Source organism: Cheilinus undulatus, linkage group 19 (genome assembly GCF_018320785.1).
Source record: "Cheilinus undulatus linkage group 19, ASM1832078v1, whole genome shotgun sequence".
Classification (NCBI taxonomy): Eukaryota; Metazoa; Chordata; class Actinopteri; order Labriformes; family Labridae; genus Cheilinus; species Cheilinus undulatus.
Window position 1 is genome coordinate 7,586,078 of NC_054883.1, and position 19,371 is coordinate 7,605,448.

General features: G+C 39.5%; 3 protein-coding genes across 5 annotated transcripts in view; 2 read left to right on the plus strand and 1 right to left on the minus strand.

Moving 5' to 3' along the window:
- The window catches only part of asap1b (ArfGAP with SH3 domain, ankyrin repeat and PH domain 1b), a 132,177-nt gene extending 123,180 nt beyond the window's left edge, over positions 1–8,997 (plus strand). For 2 of the 3 annotated variants that reach the window (XM_041814113.1, XM_041814114.1), the window contains 6 exons: positions 600–761; positions 3,443–3,521; positions 5,675–5,739; positions 5,823–6,373; positions 6,686–6,808; positions 7,635–8,997. In XM_041814113.1, coding sequence (XP_041670047.1) covers positions 600–761; positions 3,443–3,521; positions 5,675–5,739; positions 5,823–6,373; positions 6,686–6,808; positions 7,635–7,709 — 1,055 coding nt within the window. In that variant the 3' untranslated portion in view covers positions 7,710–8,997. The remainder of the gene's footprint in view (positions 1–599; positions 762–3,442; positions 3,522–5,674; positions 5,740–5,822; positions 6,374–6,685; positions 6,809–7,634) is intronic. The other variant, XM_041814115.1, reaches the window with a different exon arrangement.
- Positions 8,998–10,840: 1,843 nt separating this feature from the next.
- Positions 10,841–13,176, minus strand: si:dkey-37o8.1 (uncharacterized protein LOC407641 homolog). Its single transcript, XM_041814045.1, has 7 exons — positions 12,928–13,176; positions 12,675–12,854; positions 12,308–12,604; positions 12,089–12,239; positions 11,652–11,908; positions 11,350–11,584; positions 10,841–11,257 (listed from the first exon to the last, which is right to left on the minus strand). The coding sequence occupies exons 1-7, from the start codon at positions 13,069–13,071 to the stop codon at positions 11,157–11,159; spliced, it is 1,365 nt and encodes a 454-aa protein (XP_041669979.1). The 5' UTR covers positions 13,072–13,176; the 3' UTR covers positions 10,841–11,156.
- A 2,839-nt stretch (positions 13,177–16,015) lies between these two features.
- Positions 16,016–19,371, plus strand: part of fam49bb (family with sequence similarity 49 member Bb) — a 62,355-nt gene continuing 58,999 nt past the window's right edge. Inside the window, exon 1 of the mRNA XM_041814193.1 lies at positions 16,016–16,162. The gene's annotated coding sequence lies outside the window, so the exon portion shown is untranslated. The remainder of the gene's footprint in view (positions 16,163–19,371) is intronic.

Consider the following 19,371-nt stretch of genomic DNA (forward strand, 5'->3'; position numbering starts at 1 on the left):
TCGGCTGTGTGCCCCACATAAAAGTTATCCCTGAGATGTTCTTCCTTTTACAGCTCTCATTCAAAGGGTGGTGGTACCTTTATTTAAGTAAATAATGGGACCATGTAGGCAAGCAGCATCTCTAGTTAACTATTGCATTGCCTACATCATTTTTTCTTCATTTTTGGAATGATTTTCCACCATCCTTGAGCTGTAAACTCTTAACCACAGCTGAATCCTCTCTGGCTGAGCTCTCTATTTGTTCCTTTCACCTTACTTTTATCGATATTAGTGACCACTGGAGTCCTAATAGACAAAATAGGCACATTTATATACAAATTCACTTAGTAGACAATAAAAATGTGCCCGTACCCTAAATTGTACCATTCCTTTGAATTATTTCGCACCCCATTTGAGACTTTTCTATTTCATACATTTAATTTTTCATTCAAAAACTTATTCCAGAAAAATCTTCCATATTTTCAGCACCTCTTTTCTTCTCCATGCTTCATCATCCTCTCCTCTCCTTTACCTTCTGGGGGTTTTAAGGGGTTATTGATAGGATGACGTTGATGTGGGGGTCCTCATCACCTCATGTGTTTTATGTATCGCTCCTCCAGCTCCTCCCCCATCCGGCCCTCCCTCTACACTCACTCCAGGAGGCAGCTCCACCCTGTCCAAGAAGAGGCCTCCGCCCCCACCTCCTGGACACAAACGCACCCTGTCTGACCCACCCAGCCCGCTCTCTCACAGTCCACACAGTAAAGGGGGCTTGACTGGGGGTGAGACGCAAGTCTGAAGATTATTTTTATCCAAAATGCAGGGTTATTTTGCCTCATTTTTACAAGATGCTCTTAACTCAAGGTCCTCTTACAAGCTAAAGCAACTTTACCAAACATCTGCTAACAACTCATGGTGTAAAGTTCAGGGAAAGCTTGTTGGAGGTTCTTAATTAAGACTATTTATCAAAAATTAACAAGGTTTAGATTGATTTTCATGCCAAGATGTAAAGAATTTTGTTACTTTTTTAAAATTTTGAGTTATTTTAGGTGGACAAGTCGATCTCTCTTTGTGCATTTTGAAGATTAGTGCAAAGTAATCTACTTTATCTCTGTGACATTAAATGCTATTTGTTGCATTGATAGTTGAATATGTCATTTTTGATCAGTTAAATGATCATTGGTATTTAAAAAATACCAAATTGTGATCTGAAATCCACAGTGACAGGTTGTCAGGACTATCAAATCCTTAAGCTTGAATTTTAAATCTTTAAGTAGGATATTTTTGCCTTTTTGTTTCATATAATCAAGCAGTTTCTAAATGGTTGTCATGCAGTCGACTACATTTTTGTTATTTTAACCTCAAGTTAATTTTGTAAAGCCGATGTATTGGCCAGATTCAATGTCTGTGATCAGGCAGATCCATCTTGCAGAGCTTTAATCAAAAATGTTTGTTCCCAGTGAGAGAATGACCTTCCAGCATCTTTTAGGAGAATGAGGCTGTAGCTACAGATGGGGTTTGCTTAGAAGAGCAAAGAACGGCACTGGAAGCTTTTCTCGGTGGAAAAGATGTTTGTTCTCTTCTCTCAACCAGCTTTGGCAAGAGTTGAATTACTACTACATCATGTGCTTTGTTGCTCTGATTGGCCCGTAACGAATGTGATAGACAGAACTTTTTTCCAGTCACCATCTGAGATTTTCTTTAAAAGGTTCTGCCCTTCCCAAACATCTTCTATGGGTTGTTGCTCGGATGGATGTGAAATACATCCCATGTAGACTTTAGATTAGGCCTAGAAATTTTAGCCCACCCCTATCTGAGCCTGTGCACGTAATTACGACACATGACATCTCTTCCTCGTTTACCTGCCCCCTGCACAGTATCACTATGTGATCAAGGAGTGCAGCAGGCTGGCAACTTTTCTCCCATGTTGTGACAAACTGCTTGGAATGCACCTTTTAAAGGTCTCCGTTATTCTGGAAATGTGACTGGCACTCCTGGGCAGTGAGTCTCGTAATTTATTAGGTGGGTCTGCACAAAAAAGATTTTTTTCTGTTGAAATTAAAAAAAAAAAAAAAAAAAAAAAAAATCAACAACTCAGGAATTTGGGCTAAGAATAGTTATGCTGCCATGTCTGACAAGACATCTTTGGCTCCCCGGAAGCCCAACCTGCCCTGGACCCAAGGACAGGGATAGTGATTCTGGCTAGATTCTGTTGAAGATCTATCCACTAATCCTATGCAATAGATATGTGAAACAGTCTAAGTAGCATGTCAGGTTAGCTTCAAGTATACAGGTGCATCTCAAAAATTAGAATATCACGACAAAATTCATTTTCTGCTGTGATTTAATTTAAAAAGTGAAACTTACATGTATTCTATATTCATCTTGTACAAAGTGAAATTTAAAGTGCATTTCAAGACCTTTTGTCTTCTAATCTTGAAGATTATAGTTTACAGCTCATAAAAATCAAAAATCCACCATCTCAAAATATTAGAATAACACAAAACAGATGAGTTGGACAGCCAATCAAACACAGTATTGCTATGGTCGGCAAACCAGTTTCTGATGGTTTTGGCTTCACTGTGGTCATGTGCCAAGTCCTGCTGGAAGAGGAGATCTGCTTCTCAGCAGATGGAAACATGAAGTGCTCCATAATCTCCTGGTAGACGGCTGACAGCGTTGACGCTGTCAGTGGACCAGTTGTGTGTGGTAGCGCCTGATCCACTGACTCCAGCCTCAGTCCAATCCTTTTGAAGCTCCCTATGTCTTGAATCTGCTTTGTTTGGCATATTATAAATATTTCACATTGTATGAGCTGAATTAAATCACAGGAAAAAAACAAACTTTTTCATGATAATCTAATTTTTTTAATACACGTGTGTGTTGAGACAAATAGAAACTCTTCTCAAATGTATAATCACATGAGAATAATGTTTTTGAATAAATACAAAGTCCTAAGGTTGTATTCTACAACTTAAATAAAGTAATAGAGAAATAACCAATCAACACATCTTTAAACTGCACAAAGAGACATGACGGGGTAGTTATTATGTTAGTCATGTTTTCTTTGAATCACCATTTGGAGATAAGAGAAGACTAAACCAAACACACCTCAGTCATCTTACCTGCAATCTTGTGCCCCCCACTGTACATGTATGATGGAGGTATTTTAACTGTTAGTCCACTTTTATCATTTGTCCTCTTTGGTGTTTTGTGCATTCTGTGTCAAACATTGAGTAACCCCGAACCACAAATTTAAAGATGACACTTTATTGCACAACCTCAGTTTTCTCAATAACACGGGCTCATGGAAAGCTCAGCCAGACGACGCCTCCCCTCATTGTTTTTTTAACCATCACAGCATGTTCAGTTATTTCCACATTTAAATTAAATTAATCCCCTGGTCAGCGCTCTGTTATGGTGTTCATTAATCTGTTTGTCGTCATGGATGTTAATATTTTAGGAAGCGACTCCACCCCTCCTCCTGTCAGCAAGATGTCTCCGGTTTCTAACAAGTTTGAAGGAATTCCTCAGCAGCAAAGGTAACAAAATATAAACAGCTGTAAGGTTTTAAGGGACTACTCCGTCTGATTTTTTTTGCATTTCTTGGTAAAATAGTGTATATTAAAGCTGAAGTGTTTTGTTTAATTGTGTTTTAAAGATTTAACTTAGCAGGAACAATTTATTAAGCTGTTTTTACTCATGCTTAAAACTCCCGAAAGCTTTCAGAAACTTAAAGGGTGAGCTTTATGTTGGAGCATAAACAGCTTAAAAAAGATGAATTTTCACCCTGATTATCTGTGATTTTTCCTGCCAGCCCTTTTGGTCTTATTGCACGTAATCATACTGCTTCATTACTGTAATTATATCCAAGAAGCAAAAACCTCCCGAGACCTGAGCTTTTGTTTGGAATGCTTTTTACTTTCTCCCATTTACCTGATAAGTATAAAACCTAAGAACAGGAAGTAGTTTTCACCATAAAAGATGAATAAATATGGGGACAATTTGCTTATCTTACTGCACAACCCCCAAAAATATTTCTTTACTTGTGGGAAGTCATTTTGACAAATATTTTTAAGTGCAAAAGATGGCTGCTCCAAGATAAACTTGTAATCAGCACAACACATCTCCAGAAGGCCCTGTTTCTGCAGAAAGAGCACATTGCTGAGCAGGTTTTTGACCTGCTGTGTCAGCCAGTTGATAGGGGGCCATTCACTCAATAAGAAAAGGGTGTCAGGGAAAAGATGGTGTTGTTATTTTTCTGGTGATGGAACACAAGAATTTATTAAGTCAAAGTATTAACTAATTTTCCATTAAAGGTTCTGGTGGTCTTGAGAAAATCTCTTTAAAATTCTCAGTGATTTCCAAACAAAAATCACCCCTTATTACCAAATTTTTTCAAGGATATGACCAAAATTTTGGTGAAAATGATTGTTTTGTTGTTTTTAAAGATGATTTTAAAAATTTGAATAAACATTTCCCTCAAAATTCTAGGAAAATTTCTTTGAAAATTCCACTGAAAACCACCAAGAAAATTCCCCCCAGAATACAAAAGAAATTCCCCCCAAAAATCTGTGGAAACCTATGGAAAATTTCATGAAAGAAATCCTCAAAACAGCCAAACAATTTCCCTCCAATTTCCATTAAAATTCTGGAAAATTTAAAGTGAAATGCAAATACAAATAAACCCCCCAAACTGTCACAAAAGTACCAAAACCATTTAAAGCAACCCCTCCCCCCTAAAAATACCCATCAAATCAACCACTACAAAATAGACAAACATATCCCGAAATATTTCCTTGAAAAATTCTCCAAAATTTGAAGGAAATGACCTTAACTTCTATTGAAATTCCTGAAAATTTTCTAAAAAGAAAATTCTAATACCCAAATTTATTTTTGTTTTGTAGGGAAGCTAAAGTGTAATGCGTCGTGCATGTGCATTCAGGGTCCTCATATGTGCATGCAGGGTCTCAGGAATATAAAAACCCTAAAGACAAAACTGTCATCATATTGTTAGAATTTGTCACTTGTCTGCCATCCTGGTACAGCCCTTTTGTTTCATTGCTATCCTTCTGAGATTGTCCCACCCAAAGCTTCTCTGTCAGAACAGGAAAACTTTCCACTGGCAGGGATGAGTGTTAGCAGTCATTTCCCATACATTTCAGCGGCAGGCTGTCGTGAATTCCTTAAATTTCCTGGGCTTGTATTTATAAACATTCTGTGAATCATCAGAGAGCTCCTAACTTAGCTCAAAATATTCTAGGAGTTAAGAAGAAACTGAGCAAGGAACCAACTTTTGTCGTTGTGAGGGAGCATGGTTGGCCGTGTTGGTGGATATGACATTGTTTTTTTTTTTTAAGCTGAGATTGGTTGATCCAAAAAAAGGAGAAAAAATAATAAAAGTTTTCTCTCCAAGTACTGGCAATAACCAATATTTGGAAACAATAAGCAGACCAGCCAATAAAGAGCTAGAGTGCTTGATGCTAACTTGTTTATGTTAAAACAACAAAAGGGTCCAAATTGGTTTTAGTCTCACCACCAGAGTGCCAAATTGTTTTTTTAATTCTCCTATACTCTTAGATAGACATTTACTTAAAACTATACAGAAGGAACAGATAGTAATTTTTTCATCTTTGTTCTTAAAAAACTTTGCTAACCCGATCTAATCAAACACTGCTTAACAATATTTTCCCAGCACTACTTCAAGCAACACAAAGTCTACACTTGGTCCAAGGGTTCTTCCCAAACTACCTCAGAAAGGTACAGTCTTGGATCAGTTTCCATTTAAATTCATATTGTTAAAATTAAGAAGTTAATAAGTAATGATGTGCTTGTCTCTACAGTGGCATTGCGGAAGATCGACACCATACACCACCCGTCTATGGATAAGCCCAGCCTCCCTCCAGAGGTCTTCCAGAAGTCTCCGCCTGGGACCGACACCCCACAGAAGGCTCCTCTGGCAGAGAGGCCTCAGCTAGGAGATCTTCCCCCCAAACCTCAGCCGTCTGAACTTCCTCCAAAACCTGGAGAGCTTCCTCCCAAGCCACAGCTCTCTGACCTCCCCCCAAAACCTCAGCTGGGAGATCTTCCACCCAAGCCCCAGCTCAAAGACCTCCCCCCTAAGCCTCACCTCGCGGACATACCCCCCAAACCTGGAACAGTCGAGTCAGCTCCGAGGCCGCCGCCAGAGACGGTACAGAGGCCTCAGACTCAGCCTCCGCCTCCACCTCAAACTCAGCCTCAGCCCCAACCTCAACCGCAGCTGCAAGACTCTCCGTCACCCAATCAGCAGCCAACTATAGGGACGCCCACCCAACCAGCTGCTGAGGACACTAACGGGACCCCAACAGGGACTGCAGAGACTCCAGTGCCACTCCCGAGGAAGATCAACACGGTATGAGGGCACTTTTCTCCTAAACATATGGGCATCCAACAATGTTTAATTTTACAACTCTTATATCAATCAAACACTTTTCAGTGCTTCTTCTGGAATTATAACTGTTTTAGATTTGTAAACTAAAAATATCTGTGAAAGTTGGCCTATTTCGATCCAGTGCAAACAAATAATCCTTCAATTTATGCAGATGTTAAAAAGGATCATATTTATTGTGAACAACTCCCCAGTGCGCGTCTGCAGCTCCCTTATATCTCACAATGTATAGTTTTTATAGATTTTGATGAAACTTTCAATATTTTTGTGCTCAAGGGCAAGAGCAAAGCACGTCGGGTGAAGACGATCTACGACTGCCAGGCAGACAACGACGACGAGCTGACCTTTGTGGAAGGAGAAGTGATCATAGTTACAGGAGAGGAGGACCAGGAGTGGTGGGTGAGTACAGCATCACTAATAGGGTCATCACAGGACCAGAATTTTACATTTCGACATGCACGGTGCATGCTTGAATTTTAAGTGCTGTGTTTTCCAGGTGTGAAACGTGCTTGAGAGCGCTTCATTTTAATTATATGCCTTTTCTGATAAAAATGACTATCTGACTGAAGTTACTGAAAAGGAAAATAAAATAAGTCTGAGAGTCTTTCACATTAAATAACAATAGTATCCTTTATAGAATAATGTTAGAGGGGAAAAAGCTCATTAAGTATGACAATGCTGTCATAGTTTTGGTTTATGTCAACAGACCATTTTTGTTTGGACTTAACAAACATAGCACTCTTGATGTCCTGAAAAATGAATGACGTATTATTTGCATAAAACACAGATTTCAACTCACTGGCCCAGGGAAGATGATGAAAAGTGGCCCCATTAATGACCTTTTAAGTCAGTCTCTGATCAGGCATTACAAGTCTGGTCCAAAGTTGCAGTTTTTCACCTTTGTGTCTGATGCAACACACATGAAGAGATACGTATTCAAATCACATCTGGGAAGGATCCATTCACTGGACTGTTCAGAGGTCCAGCCATTTATGTGGGAAGCCCTGCTTCTACATATGGTCAAACATTAAAAACAACAGGGATTTATCATTTAGAGCATGGTATTTTCAATCGTTAGCGTATGAAAATGTTTGACAACCTTTTTCACTAAACACTCTGCAGCTGTCTGCCTTTTCAAAACAAGGAATCCAAAAGGCATCTTAAACAATAAATCCTCTGTTCAGCTGTTTTCCTCACATGCTCTCTTTCACTTTTCTGCTTCCAGATCGGGCACATTGAAGGAGAGCCAGAAAGAAAGGGGGTGTTCCCCATGTCTTTTGTGCACATCCTGAGTGACTGACATCCAGACAGACTTGCACTACGCCTCTCCCTAAACTGGGAGGTCCTGTAAATAGCTACAATAACACCCCTTGTCACATGACAAGTGTCCTAAAGAAGAAATAAAAAAATCAACAAAGAAGAAGAAGAAACCCAAGAAGGCTCATTTAATCATGGATGCTTCATCCATGCTGTACAAAGAATGTGTGTAATCTTCCTTTACCAGTATTATCTTAACCCTATAGCACGGCTGTGAACAAGCCACTCTCAAACCCTAGCACTTACCTAAAGTCTATGTTTATGCTGTTACTGTGTATATATGTATGTAAATATATATATTTGTGTGTGAGTGTATATACATGTTTTATTGTACAAAACATGTACCATTGCTCTCTATTTCTCTCTCTCTCTCTCTACCTGTCAGACTAAGCATCAGGGCGGTAGATTTTGAATTTTATCTGTATTAATTTTACCGACCCTTGAGTAATTATCAGCTTATATTTCTGGAAAAAGGACAAATAAGAAACGGAATGTGAAATAGGTCACGTCACTATTTGTGTCTTGCATCCTTGTTCACCACCAGAATTGACTGAAGAGGCAGGAGTCTCCCACTGACCTTCCCGCGGTGAAAAAGAATTTCATTAAATGTACTCCTTGTTCTTGCTTGCTTTGTGTGTACACGTATTCTGGTTGTTTTACAGTATAGAAACCTGCTGCTACTGTGTGGTGGAATATCAAAGCCTGTGGTTCACTGTAGGTCACTAATTTACTCCTTGTTACACTGTTCACTGTATGTATGCTCTGTGTGTGAACTCGACGCCATCTCCACAGTCCTTTGACCTTCTCTGTGCATGGTGTAACAATGACTGGAATTGAGTGGAGTGCTGCATTCAAAGACGCTCACCTCAGGGTTTGAAGAGCCACTATTATTAACCAAGCAGGACTACGCAAAAGGTATCCTGTTGTTAAAGCCACTATTAATGACACGTACGGGAAACTCAAGAGGACATCTTAGCAATAACTTGATTTTCTGACAGACAGTAAGTTCCACTTTAACCTGTGTTCACAATTCAGTGTCTTGTAAAACCTCATGAGCTTGAAATTTTTTGAGTTGATATCATTCCATGTTACTGGATCCAGTACATTTCCAGGTTTGCCTGTGAACCAGAGATGTCTTTTTAGAAGTGGACTTTGTAAAAGGCTGGAGAGCCGATGTATTTTCACCCCAGTCCTCACTGACTTGCAGTTCTCTCCCATGTTAAGGAACAAACCCATCAACCCATTGTATCATTAAAAGTGCTGTACTTAAACACTGAGCCTGCTCTTTCTTTGTATAGAAACTATGCCATGTGGTTTCAAGATATGTCTCTGCCTCTCCTTGGAATTTGAAAATCTCTGGTATGTATTAGTGCAGTTCTAAGCAGCTTATTAAAAGAACTGCTATTCTCAGATAAAGAAATAGATTTAGGAAAGCACATTTTACACAGAGGAGAAGCAATACCACTCATGTTAAATATGACCAGTGGTGGAAAGTAATTACACTTTCTCACACTGAGCAGCTTTTATGTGAACTTGCAGGCATTTTTAAATCAGTTACTTTAAGTATATTTTGGAGAAAGTATTGTACTTCACAGCATTTTAAAAGTTACTGAGTAAAAAATGGATACTTAAAGTCATAACAAGGACGTCAGCTGTCTGTCAACAACATGAATCTGGCCAGTAGTTTAGCTTCAACTAGACATCATGGTCAGTAGCCCTCATGATTCCATATTGCATCCAAAAGCAGCGGTTGAACTTCACTAAGGTATTATTTGGAGTGTAAATGGCCTGCTGGTCGTACCCCAAGTACGCGGGTGTCCTTGGTTCAAGTCTGGTCCGTAGCTCTTTCATCACGTCTCTCCCCAACACTCTCATCCCAGTTTAAAGCTCCATTCATGGTCGTATCTGTCAAATAAAGGCAAAGAACCCAAACTAAATATAAAAAAAAAAAAAAAAAAAAAAAGGTCTTATTATACCCAAACAACCCGGTTGAAGATTTTAGATTCTCTTATTACACATAAAAAGAAAGCTCATATTTTACTGTACAAGGTGTACAAGCTCCCTCAGGTAACAAAAGTAGCCACTCAATACTTTGAGTAAGCAGACAGTAGACAAGATACATCTGGGGCGCTCCTGGTGTCCCTCAAACCTCTAGTGCTCAGGAAAAAAACTTAATAAAAAGGACTGAAAATGAAAGAGCAAAAAACATCCAGGTCTATGCTCTCAAGATGGTCTGAAAACTCTAAAAGGCCTTTCATTCATAGGACTTAAAACATTAAAAATACTTTTAGAATTTTAATGTTTCTAGCCCTATGAATTACAGGCCTTTAATATTTGTCAAACCATGCCTAGTGCATGCGTTTTGGTCCTAGGTTTTACATCCTTTTTGTCTAAATAATCTGCCTTTCATTTTAACTAGTAGATTTATAGACCAATGCTTTACTTACAGTTTAGAAGGTTTTAACCACAGTAACTCAACTTGTACGTGAGTAAAATATTCCTGTACTTTTTTCCGACTCCAGTCTATGGAAGATGAATAAAGTTTCAGTTGAACCTGTCTCACTTTAATTTCGGTTAATTGTCTATGAAATTTACCATTTTAACCCCCAATTTTGGATACTACTCATGAACTTCACCAGCTCCTTCGTGTTAATGTTCTTTTACTGTACTTTTTAATGCTACTCTACGCTTGTGCATCAATCAAGCTAGCCGTTGCTGCGGCTAGTAGCTTAGCAACCACGAAACCGGAGACACTGACAGCTAGCATAGCACAGCTGCTATCGCATACATGAAAAGGGAACTGGCATTACGTTTTATTAAACCCAAAGAGTAAAACTATACGCAACTGTTTAAGAGGGGAGCAGTATCTTGTGAGAAGTTTTGGCTCAGCGCTAATACTGTAAACAACCATTTGTAATTGTTCAAGTACATTAGCTAGCTCACAGGTTGCTAGTAGTAGCATCATTTGTAGCATTAGCATAGGCCAGGTGTACTTTTAGGTTGGCAAATTGAGTTAGTTTCTTTAAGTTATTTGCAGTTTATTAGGCTTACTCCTGAAATATACCATTTCCAACTCCAGACCAGCTTCAGTTACACATTAAGGACAGACTCAAGGTCGTTTAATATTTTATTTGCTCAAGAATTCTCAAACTCAAAAGTTCACACAATCCTTTTGGATTTTACATTTCGGGAATAAACACCTTAAAACTTAACCGACCAGTTATTCAAGACACTTTCAATTTAAAGTTTTCCAAATAACCTTTAATGTCATTACACATGTAAACCAAAGTTCACCAATTCTGCCCCTTTTTGGATTTTAAATATTAACACAGGAATTATCTTTTACAACATAAATACTTTGTGTCAAAACACAAATTAAAACACTGTTCAAAGCAGTCATACCAGAAAACTGGTAAGATACAACAAAAACTTATTTACACACTTGAGCTTTTTTTGACCCTTGGTCCTTCTCCACCGACTTGATGACCCCAACTGCAACAGTCTGCTTCAGGTCTCTTGCTGCAAAGCGACCTGAAAGCACAGACATTTAACTGTAAAATACAGCTCAAGCCAAATATTGCAGAGGTTGTCCTTTTATACCTGAATGTTTTGATGTTTCTTACCTAGAGGAGGGTATGTGAAGAAGCTCTCCACACACATGGGCTTGATTGGAACCAGCTTGACTGTGGCAGCATCTCCTGACATCAGAACCTGTGGATGATCCTCCAGCTTCTTCCCTGTGCGGCGGTCAAGCTTCTCCTTCAGCTCAGCAAAGCGACAGGTGACATGCGCTGTGTGGCAGTCCAGGACAGGGGAGTAACCTGTTTTTAGCTTCCCTGGATGATTCAGGATGATCACCTGGAGACAGAAAATGCACATCAGTAAAGGAAGGAGTGTATTACATGAATCTTCAACTCCTACCAACCTGTGCCTCAAAGCTGCTGACGTCTGACGGGGGATCCTGCTGGGCATTGCCGGCCACATCCCCTCGCCGCAGGTTCTTTACAGCTACATTCTTGATGTTGAAGCCTACGTTGTGTCCTGGCAGAGCTGTCTGCAGGCCCTGGTGGTGCATCTCGATAGACTTCACCTCTGCTGTGAGCTTGGCTGGGGAGAACATCAGGGTCATGCCAGGTTTGAGGACTCCTGTTTCAATTTTACCCACTGGGACAGTCCCAACTCCTGAAAAACACAAGCAAAGACAACTTTAATCCAACTACAGTTACTTCTGCATATTTTCCACCACCTATAAGCAAAGTGCAATTTTGCATTACACTTGCTGTAATGCATTCTTGATTAGAGCAAAGTAACAGTTAAAAGTATTGATAGAAGCTTTAAAATTGCAGAATTAACATTTCTCACCTCCAATTTTGTAGACATCCTGCAGAGGTAATCGTAGAGGCTTGTTAATAGTGCGAATTGGTGGTTGTATTGAGTCCAGGACTTCTAGTAGAGTTCTGCCGCTTGCATTTCCCTCCCGTCGTCTCAACTTCCAGCCTTGGAACCACGGCATCTGTGCAAGGGTAAAACTTGAGTTAATGATTTTGCCATTAGGCATTTTACACCTTAAATTTTTCTTACCCTCTGAGTTGCGGTGATCATGTTCTCCCCAGTCCAGCCTGAAATTGGAACAAATGGCACTGTTGCTGGGTCGTAGCCAATCTTCTTGAGGAAGCTGCTCACGCCCCGCACCACTTCGTCATAGCGTTTCTGGCTGTACGGTGGCTCGGTCAGGTCCATTTTGTTCACACAGACTATGATCTGCTTTACACCTAAAGTGTAAGCCAGTAAGGCGTGTTCTCTGGTCTGACCGCTCCTTGACACACCAGCTTCAAACTCTCCCTTGGCTGCCGAGACCACCAGGAGGGCAACATCGGCCTGAAAAAAAATTGTTGCTTAAATTAAAGAGTTTAAGCTTCAGGAAGGGATCCATTTCTATGCTTCTTACCTGTGATGTCCCTGTTATCATATTTTTGATGAAGTCACGGTGCCCAGGAGCATCAATGATCGTCATGGTGTATTTTTGAGTGTTAAATTTTAGCAGGGAGATGTCAATAGTGATTCCTCGCTCACGCTCAGCCTTCAGCTTGTCCAACACCCAAGCAAACTTGAAAGAACTCTTCCCCATCTATGAAACAAAGCCAAAGGTTAACATGTTATTTCAAAATTTAGTCTTTGTGAGCAAGTTTTTCCATCCTTGCCTGTGCAGCAGCTTTCTCGAACTTCTCCAGTCTCCTCTGGTCGATGCCTCCACATTTGTAAACAAGGTGGCCGGTGGTGGTGGACTTTCCGCTGTCCACATGGCCAATTATCACCACATTAACGTGAGTCTTCTCTTTTCCCATACTGTATACAATGTCTGGCTGATAACTTAACAAGTTAACAGTTCACTTCTTAGATATAACAACAGAGTTCACACTCTCAACTTCTTCTATTAAATGGATCTGACCAGCCAACACAGAGTCACTTTATAAGCTCAAGTGTGCCTCGTAATTAAGTGCAGGTGTGTAGCTTGATTAGTATTAATTGGAGTCTGATGTGAGGTCTCTTAGGGGAGTTTTCACACCCTTACGCATTATAGCCCCTCAGTGATCAAGAAAATTAACTGCTTAATGGTACAGATGTTGTTTTTGTCACCATTAGTGAGATTGAATAAGTAGTAGTGCCATGTCAAATCACTTTGCAGCAGTGTACAGTTTCAGTTAAGCCCTGCCACTATACCTCATCTAATGTACTCTAATTACAACCAGGTGTGATGGTTGGAGATAGCTGTCTTCAAAGTTAACTTCTATAAATCAAAGGCACTACGCACTGCAAAGCCTATCTGGCACGTTATAATCCTAAAGACATGTCTGATTGTAAGTTTGAATGTGTTGAAAAAGAGAGAGAGAATGTTGTGATGCTTGTAATGTTAAATGAGACATGGTGTCCTCTTGGCGTCCCTATAAAGGCTTTCAGATGATTGTTTATTTCTCTGTCAAGACACTACAGTTAATCTCAGAAGGTGATAAGATATAATATGGTTGAATGGATTTGTGTTTGAAATCCTCTGTCACATCAGTCAGTGTCGTGTGGATATGCATACACTTGAAGCAGCAGGACAAATCGCATTTCATTTTGGTCGTGTGCCATGAATAATAAACTTTATTTGCCCTGTACTTGTCAAAACAAAGTTACAAAGTGCTTAACCTGGTTAAACAAGGATTATAGGGTTAATACTGTCTGTCTTCCAGTATGTTGTTTGTTAAAGGATAAGTACTGCTCAAACTGGGGCATAGTATTTAAATTAAAAAACAAATAAAAAAGTTAATAGAACAATATAACTGAGATTTAAAATCCTGAATGGACTTTTGGAGACATAGTGAAAACAAGATGAACACTTTTGTTATGTTTCAGGTCTATTCTGATATATTGAAAATGTAACCTAACAACTCTAATACTGCTTTACTATTGCAGGATTTACAGTTCATCCATCCATTTTCTATGCTGCTTATCCCATTTGGGGTCGCGGGGCGGCTGGAGCCTATCCCAGCTGTCATCGGGCAAGAGGCGGGGTACACCCTGGACTGATCACCAGTCAACTGCAGGGCTGATTTACAGTTCAAATGTGTGGAAATGCATCAGACAAGGATCTCAGAAAAACTCTTGAGGTAAGAAAGAAAAAATAAGTGCCTTAGTTTAGAATTGCATCTTCAGGTTTAAGACCTGCTTCAAAAGTTTACAGCCATGAAAGGTGTTGTTTTTAATTCCTCAACGTTAATTTTGCAGAGTTTTTAATAACTTATTTAACATTATATCCCATCATGGTTTCTCATGATCAATAAAAGCTATAAATGCTCTCACAATCTGCTGATGTGCCGTAGACATATTTGAAGAGGGTTTTTAAATCACTCAAATCACTCATGTTAGCATTATTGTAGTGCCTATGGAGGCCCTCAGCAAACATACACTACTACATTTTATTCTACTTTGTGTTCTGTAATAAGTAAATTTCTCTATTTTTGATATTCATTTTGGGCTTTCATGCCTTTATTTATTTAAGACAATGGATAGACTCAGAAACAGGGGAAGGAGAGTGGGGAGTGACATGCAGGAAAGGAGCCACCAGCAAGATTTGAGGATAACAGCCACTGGAGCACACAGAAATAACCACTCAGTTATCAGCCCCCGATAACAAGTAAATGTACTTAGGTTTTTTTTTTTAATAGCTGGGCGATACGTCAACATAAAGGACGCCATCGATTACATAAATATGAAGACTTAAGTCCCGTGTGTCGACTTGTTGTGAGGGTGCAACCAGTCAGTGAGTTACCTCTGCTGAAGAGGCATGTTTAGGGGAAAATCCTCGCTTATGCTCATCTAAAGTTTAGAAATATGGCTGTAAACGTTACTCCAACAACATGACGTTCTGCACGATATGCAGAGTAGAAATGGCATAATAGAGTAGCGGTGTTTAAGACATTAGTGCCCCCCCCCCAAAAAAAATATGGATTAGTCGATAAATTGAGAGAAATAACCAGTAGATTTATTCATAATAAAATAATTAATAGGTACATCCCTAGGGTTTTTTCCCGAGATCTTGACATATTTGTGTTATCCCAAAAGTATGACACAGATCTCCTGTTGTAAAGGACTGTTAAAAAACAAGTGAATATAATTTATTATTACAAGAAATAAAAGTAAAAGGTTTTAAAAAGCTATGGCTGCCTGTCCTCTTTGGGCTACTATACTGTACTGACTGTCAGGTAAATAACAGATTTACTTTATTGACACTAAAAGACATCCCTATGTTGTGTCCTCTAATTAAAGCTACGTCTTAATCCTATTTTATTCAGTCTTTATCTTATTTATTCTATTCCAACTCCCAACTCGCCATAATAAGTGAATAAACAATATTATTACCAAGAGGAAGTTTAGGCCCACTAAGTGCTTAACTAGCATATTGACTAAGTACTTTAAAATGGCTCTAGGGTCAACATAGAGGGCCAGTTGTCTCTTTAGCGCCACCTAGAGCTTGTTTTGGGAATATTAACTCCTTGCTCAGGGACACTTTGGTAGGGTGTGTAACCGCAGCGTCCCACCTAAACGACAAGTAACGGTTGAAAGACCTAATTAAAGCCGCGGTGAGACACATTAATAGTCTAGGTCGGTTAGTAATCCGGTTGAAGTAGCTGTGTTGAAACACGGTAGCGGGTCTCGGCTAACCGGGCGGGGTTCTCTTCAGTTACAGGAGGAAGGTGCACAACTTCCCCCCTCCGCGCACAGAGGTGGGTCAAACCAAACTCCCCTCTCGTTTGACGGCCACAGTGACGATGAACAACTAACCCGGAAACGGCAGCAGCAGCAAATCGCTTTTCTTCTCCTTTCAGCCCCGTACCGCTGGCTTCTAGCGTGGTATCCAGACGTCGACTCCCGTGTTTCTCCACGAGCATCAAGGTAAAAAAAGAAAATATGGCCACTTTATTTCGCTTTTCACTGTCTTGTTAAACTAGTTGTCGTAACTGTCCACCGGTTGCCATTCAGAGAGGTTTGTTTGGTGTGTTATATTTTGTTCCTTGGAGGCAATTTATGATGAATCATAAACGTGTCCGGCGTATTCAGAGTCATTCATCGTGAAGTTACTTTAAAATATAAATACCGAAAAAAATGTTGAGTTTCACGGCTTAAACCTTCTGTGTAACGTTAACTTCCCCTTTTTCGGAACAACGGTGGGGTAGGTTTCTTAAGGTAGACGCTGGGCTTCACTGCCAGCGAGATTTCTTCCTTTATTTGGCCAGAGGCATTGACTGTTACATGCTTGACCCATATATCTCCAGTGCCAAGTTATCAGGTGTATTAAGCTCTGGATAAACTATATATCAAGGTGATCCATGTAGTTTTAAACTAGCCGTATGGCTGGGATTAAGACTGCTCGCTTGCAGGCAGTAAATGATGCATCAGTAAAGCTGCATTAAAGGAAATGCACACACTGACAGCTGGAGCATGCTTAGAGCTGGTTTGTGTTGGATGATTTTCAACGAACAAAGAAAGACTTTTCTACTAGTATGACAAACATGGCTCTTGTAGTTATGAAAAAAGCATTCAGATAGTTTTCATAACACTTGAATGACATATGATTAAGATATTAATTTTAAGATTTTAACGTGATACAGCCTTTTTTTTTAATGGTAGACAGCATCAAAACAACCAGAACTTAACAAAGCTACATCTTTTTCACAGGGAGCACACTTAGGAGAGGGATGGATCTATCAAAAAATGCAGACAAAGTCCTAAACACTGCTCCACTTGTTCACATGTGGAGGTAACCCTGCATATTTGAACAGCTTAGACAGAATGCATAAGTTTACATGTAATTTCTGAGCATTTAAAGCCTGATTCTAATGTTTCTAGTTGCTGTTTTATCGTAATAGGTATCGATACCATTTCACTAGTATCATATAAGAAATTTAAAACAGAGGCATGACAATCTCGATTCTGTTTACGTTGCTTCAATTTACTTAGACTAGGTTCTTATTGCTCATTCATGCCACAATTTAAAGTTGGTCATGGTCTATATTCTTGGGTTTCTTTCTTCCCTGCACAAAAATGCTGCAGCTTTTGTTTGCTCGTGTCTTTTTAATCTGTGATATACTTAGCTTATAACTTGAGATGGCATGTTAAAGGGCATTATTTCTAACTTAAATGTGGCATTAAGTTGCATGGCATTTGAACAGGCAAGAAAATGAACTTCTAAATTGTTCCAGATCGATGTAAATAGAAGCATCGCAGCACAGGCTATTTGCATCTGTTTTTATTAACTTCTTAAAGTGTTGAAATGTTATTGTCTTTTCTTTGCATTAGCATGTAGGTCAACGTGATTTCCTCTGCCTGGTTTTCTGCATGCATCCTGAATGAAAGTGGAAGTGAAACACCCAGGATGTCGGATTTGATTGCAGATTCAGCTCTGTTGTGGTTGTGATGCAACATCTTCTTTTAATTTGTCTCAATAGTCTCACGCTCTTGACTTGTGCAGACTGAGCCGGTTTAGGTTAACTGGCTGTGCAGGGATGGGAAAAACACACTCAGGTGTCAATCAGAGTTATCATTTTTATTGTAAATTTTAGAAGAAGGTGTTTTATCTGTGAGCTTTAATATTCATATTGGGTCTTTTATCTGTCATGCTGCACTTCTTTTGTAAGTTAAACCAGATTTACTACAAACCGGTGCCAGTGAGTCCCTGTCCATGTCAAACCACCCTGTGTGGACTGAAACAACATGCCTGCAGGTTATTTGACTTGTCCTCCATTGCAGTTTGTCTCCCCCCGTCTGCCTCTGAAAGAAGGAAGTATCACCTTTCACTCGACATAAAGACATTTTCTGTAATAGATGGACCCACATCATGTCAGCTCTCAGTGTTCGAGTCAGTGCTGAGGTGTAAATGTGGGCTGGAAAGCTGATGTCAAATACTCAACTTGTGGAACGGTTTGTTGGTCTGTGAAACATGGTGTGACTTGTTGTGCTATGCTTCACTCTCTGGTGTGGATGGATAATACTGTACAGTGAATGACTTTTAAAGAACTTCATAGTTATTCTAGAGCCAAATCTGACTTATCTTGATTGAGTTTCATGGAGAAAATTGCAATAGGGGTTTAAAAGATTGCATAAATGCTGATAAAATGAAACGATAAAGGATATTTCTCCCAACATTGGCTTATGAAAGTACAATAAAATGAGAATATGGCTGATTTGGCAGAATATTTTTCCCATAAACTCCACTTCCTAATGCCTGTAGAGGCATGTAGATGTGTTGTAACATTTTTGACACAAACCAAACATTGCAAGCTATCCAGATACATTTATCTTTTCCAACTTTTAAATGTCACTCTTTTATTATCAGGTTGTAAAATTGTCATAACAGATTTTGACTTTTTGTGTGGAAATTGTCGACATTGAGGAAGACTCTGTAGTACATCAGGTTTTTACTCTATTTTGACATGGTCCAAATGCTGTCAAAAGCTGTATTGAGTCCATGGCAACAAAAGTGGAAGTTCCAGCTACTAAACATAAGAAATTTCTTGTTTTTAATTTCCAGACAATTGCAGGCAAACTCCTGAAAACTGCCTTAAATTAGCAAATATGTTTGCGTTATTTGGCAGTGTTAGACCAGTAGTTCCCAACTGGTGGGTCATGAAGCCATTTTCAGTGAGTTGTTGTTATTAGAGATGCACCGACTGTAAAAATCAGAGCCAGTTCTGTATGTTGCCTATGGCAATATATAGCTCGTACTGATGTCAGTATGGTGTTTTTTTCAATACTTTGGTGCAACACTCCCACGAAGCCAGCGTTTCCTTTCATACCTGACCACAAAACAGATCAGTGTTTTCCACTGTGGGCCACCCAGGTGTACATTAAGAGCCACCCAAGTTTATTTGCCTACCATTTTTTCTTTCCTTTTCTGTATATAATCACTATCTGTGTATGAGAGTGATTTCCACTTGAAAAACCGCCCCATTAGTGTATCAATTGAAAGGTGACGACTCATCGAAAAATTGTGTCACTGTTTTTCCTGACTGTAGGATGATTGTGATGTGCTACCTCATCAACATTAAGTCTCAAAAAGTCATACTCACGTGCTTTGGTTGTGGGATATTGAGTGACACATCTGT

Excerpts from the sequence above, each read along its gene's own strand:
- si:dkey-37o8.1 (XM_041814045.1), bottom strand. The coding sequence starts at position 13,071 with ATGGGAAAAGAGAAGACTCACGTTAATGTGGTGATAATTGGCCATGTG. Across the intron at positions 11,585-11,651 it reads TCAGCAGCTTTGAGGCACAG|GTGATCATCCTGAATCATCC; the intron begins GTTGGTAGGAGT and ends TTCTGTCTCCAG. Across the intron at positions 11,258-11,349 it reads CTTCACATACCCTCCTCTAG|GTCGCTTTGCAGCAAGAGAC; the intron begins GTAAGAAACATC and ends CTGTGCTTTCAG.